Source organism: Terrapene carolina, unplaced genomic scaffold (genome assembly GCF_002925995.2).
Source record: "Terrapene carolina triunguis isolate 2854851 unplaced genomic scaffold, T_m_triunguis-2.0 Scaffold26906, whole genome shotgun sequence".
Classification (NCBI taxonomy): domain Eukaryota; kingdom Metazoa; phylum Chordata; order Testudines; family Emydidae; genus Terrapene; species Terrapene triunguis.
Window position 1 is genome coordinate 1 of NW_020691257.1, and position 3,432 is coordinate 3,432.

The window sequence follows — 3,432 nt, forward strand, 5'->3', positions numbered from 1 at the left end:
CTGATCCTTTATTACTGAGATAAATAATTTTCAAAAATAAAAGTGAGGGGCTGCCAAATTGTGTGGAATGGAAGTAACTTTGGGACTAAAATGAGTGATGACTCTGGAAATGAGGGACAATTCAGAGTTATACCTCTTAGCACCCCTACAGACACTAGGCCTGATGGGGTCTGCTCTGTCATGGCCTAATCCTGTACTCATTGAAGTCACTGGAATGATTCCCATTGAGTTCACTGATGGCTGGATCAGGCCCTCATGCCAGTGTAAACCCAGAGTAACTCCACTGACTTGAAGTTAGTAACTCTGGATTTACATTGTGTAGTTAAGGGAAGTATGTAGCTACACTAAGTACAGATTTACAAATGTGGGTTTAAATTATCCCTACTGTCACGGGGTAGGTACACCCCATCACAGGGTGTCGGATTGCAGGGGGTTATCCAAGTGGATATTTGACAGCCCAAGTGGCCTGGGTGTATGTTGTGGCCCTGAAGCTCAGGGCAGTATTGCCCAATGGCCAGAATCAGTAAGGCTGTCTTTCTGTGGCAAAGTTCACCCCTCTGGGCATCGGCTGCCCCCGATGGCAGGACAACCAGGGTAGGGGGACCCGGGCCCACCCTTCTCCCCTGGGTCCTGACCCACGGCCCTAGGGAACCGGCACTTCTATTATCAGTCTTGGTCACCCATTAATACAGTTCTGTTCGCTGGGCCACTTCATAGCCTCATGGCTTCTGCTGTCTCTCCACTGCTTCGGCGGCGGGTGTGTTGGAGTCTCAACCCAACTGGCTTCTGTGTCCTAGAGCTCTGGCAGCCTCCCAGCTGGAGCCTTCAACACACATCTGCTCTCATCAGTGGCCAGACGAGACTCAGCTGAACTACTCCCTTTTATACTTTGGTTCTAGTTAGAGCATGCCCAGCAGAGGTGAAGGGGTGTGGCTTCTTCAGCCCCCAGCTTGTGGGTAACTCCTGCTGGACCGGTGCGGGATAGGTACACCTACTGAATGGTTTTTACAAAAATGTTCTGTTCTCATATTCAAGGGCATATTTCTCTTAATCCTTTTCGCAGGTCATGGCAAAGCAAGAGCAGCCTGGTCTTTTGATCCTTGAAATAGGAGGTGTATGTGGTGTGCTGGAAGGCCATGTGGAGCTCTTGAAGAAACACTTTCACCTTATCACCATGAAGGAATTTCTTAAAAACAAAGAAAGATTGAGTGAAAAGATCAAATCTGTTTTCATATATGCGGGCAGACCAGTTGTTGACCGGGAGCTCCTCCAGAGCCTACCTCACTTAAAGGTGATTGCAAGCTCGGGGGTAGGAGTGAATCACTTGGACTTAAAATTGATTTCGAGCTTTGGAGTTAAAGTGACCAATACTCCACACGCTGTTTCTGACTCCACAGCAGACTTTGGGATGGCCTTGATGCTGGCATCTGCCAGAAGGCTAGTGGAAGGTAACTTTTTAAATTCCTTTGCTGCTATTTCCATAAATCATGTCAGCTACATTTCTGGCATATTTTATTTTTATTCTGCCACAGATTATCTGGTTGAAATAATGTTTAAGAATCTTTACAGGAAGGAAAGCTGCAAAGATTCAGTTTTTCAAGTGGTCCTGCTTTTTCTATATTGTTTTTGATATTCTGAGCCCAATCCAGCTTCTACTGAAGGCAATGGCAACAGAATTAAGGTGTCTGTCTAAATTAGGTGCTTAAAACTGCCTATGATTTGATTTATGTACAGTACAAGGCTTACTGTTTGGACTAGAATTTGCACTCTAATTCTCCACTGCCTGCACCTTATGTAGTTATTTACAACTATGCAAAGTGCAAGCAAATTAAAATTCTTCACTCATTAATACCCTCTTTGCATCAATGTAAAAGACTACACAAGGGTGCAAGGCAGTGGACATCAGGCCTTGGGTCTCCATCACCAGAGAAGATGATTTGCTATGAAATCCACTGAATAACTTTGCTTTGCTACAGCAAATAACTCAAATTAATAAACCCTGTTCCCAGAATAATGTTAGAATCGCTGATGATGCTAACTGTGTTGCCTTTGTTAGCTTGTGCTCTAAGGGGCAACTTTTCGGCACAGTGCATAGCTGAAGCAGCAAACTGTGCCCTAGTGGAGGGGAGAGTGCCTGTGGAGGCTGAAAGGAAGGAATCCCACGGAAACACAGCAGTTCTCCCATACCCTGGGCACTGTCCCACTCTTCCCTCATCCCACCTTGCCCCAAGTCCCCATCACAACAGTTTGCAGAGAGTCCCTGTTGAGCTGGCCTCTGCAATGCACAAGATTCTGTCCTGTTACCTAATCTCCTAATCTGTTTCAAAATCGCGCACCACCCGTCCTGTAAAAAAACTACATTACTTCAGCTATGTCTTGGTACCTCCCTGAGGAGAATAGTGGGATATACCATGATAGAAAATCAAGATTTGTCTAATGGAAAATGTCTGAACTGGCAGGGAAAGAGAAGTTATTTTGAAGCTTCAAAGAGGATATTACAAACAGGGAAGAATTCATCCACCAAGAATCCATTTCTCACTCAGCATTTTTTATTCTTAGGTTGTCAGATTGCAGTTTCTCCACAGACTGAGCATTTTGCTGCTGACTGGCTGGGAGATGAAGTCACTGGGGCTACTCTCGGTATCATCGGCATGGGCAGCATTGGGTATAAGGTGGCCAAGAGGGCCAAAGCTTTTGAAATGAAAATTCTGTACCACAACAGGAACCAGAGGTGAAAGTGCATGTGATGCGAACTAGAGCAGATTATATTTTTGATTCTTTTAAAAGTTATACATAGATCTTTTTGTTACAAAACCTGCCCAAAGAACCTCTTTCCCAGTTTATGCCAAATCCTCCTTGCCTCATTCCAGTGAGAATTCCCTTCATTGTCAGGGGTCAGAATTTTCAAATTTGGCTGCCACAAGTTAGGTGCCTAAATCCATATTTAGATACTTAAATGAGCACTCTGATTTTCAAACGTCCTGAGCAACCACAGTTCCTGTTGATTTCAGAGGGAGCTGTGAGTAGTCAGCACTTTTGAAAATCAGGTCACTTATTTATTTACATGCTTAAATATGAATTTAAGTGCCTAACTTTTGGCAGCCAAGTTTGAAAATTTTGGCCAAGAAAATGGAACAGGTTAGTATCATATATTCAACATGATTTTTAAGCACTATTTAAATATCTATATCAGGAGAGAAAGGGTCAGCAATACATAGTTCCTTTACAAAGTGGGTTCCCCTCACCTCCACCCCCGCCCATTCTGGTGGGGGTTGCCCCAATTTTGTTAAAAGAAATGAAAACTTGCAAACTTCCTTGCTGTTTTTATGGATAAATAAACTTTCATTGTTACTCCCATGTTGCAGCAGCAGAAAGTGGATTTAATGAGCAAAATGCATGTTAGAACCAGAAAATGTGATATAAAAAGTGACA

The 3,432-nt window shown here is 43.7% G+C and overlaps 1 protein-coding gene across 1 annotated transcript; it reads left to right on the forward strand.

Moving 5' to 3' along the window:
- The first annotated feature begins 12 nt into the window (after positions 1-12).
- On the forward strand, positions 13-3,067 carry LOC112107991 (putative 2-hydroxyacid dehydrogenase SH0752). Its single transcript, XM_024201936.3, has 2 exons — positions 13-1,448; positions 2,560-3,067. Exons 1-2 carry the CDS (start codon positions 1,067-1,069, stop codon positions 2,733-2,735), a joined length of 558 nt encoding a protein of 185 aa, XP_024057704.1. The 5' UTR covers positions 13-1,066; the 3' UTR covers positions 2,736-3,067.
- The last annotated feature ends 365 nt before the right edge of the window (positions 3,068-3,432 follow it).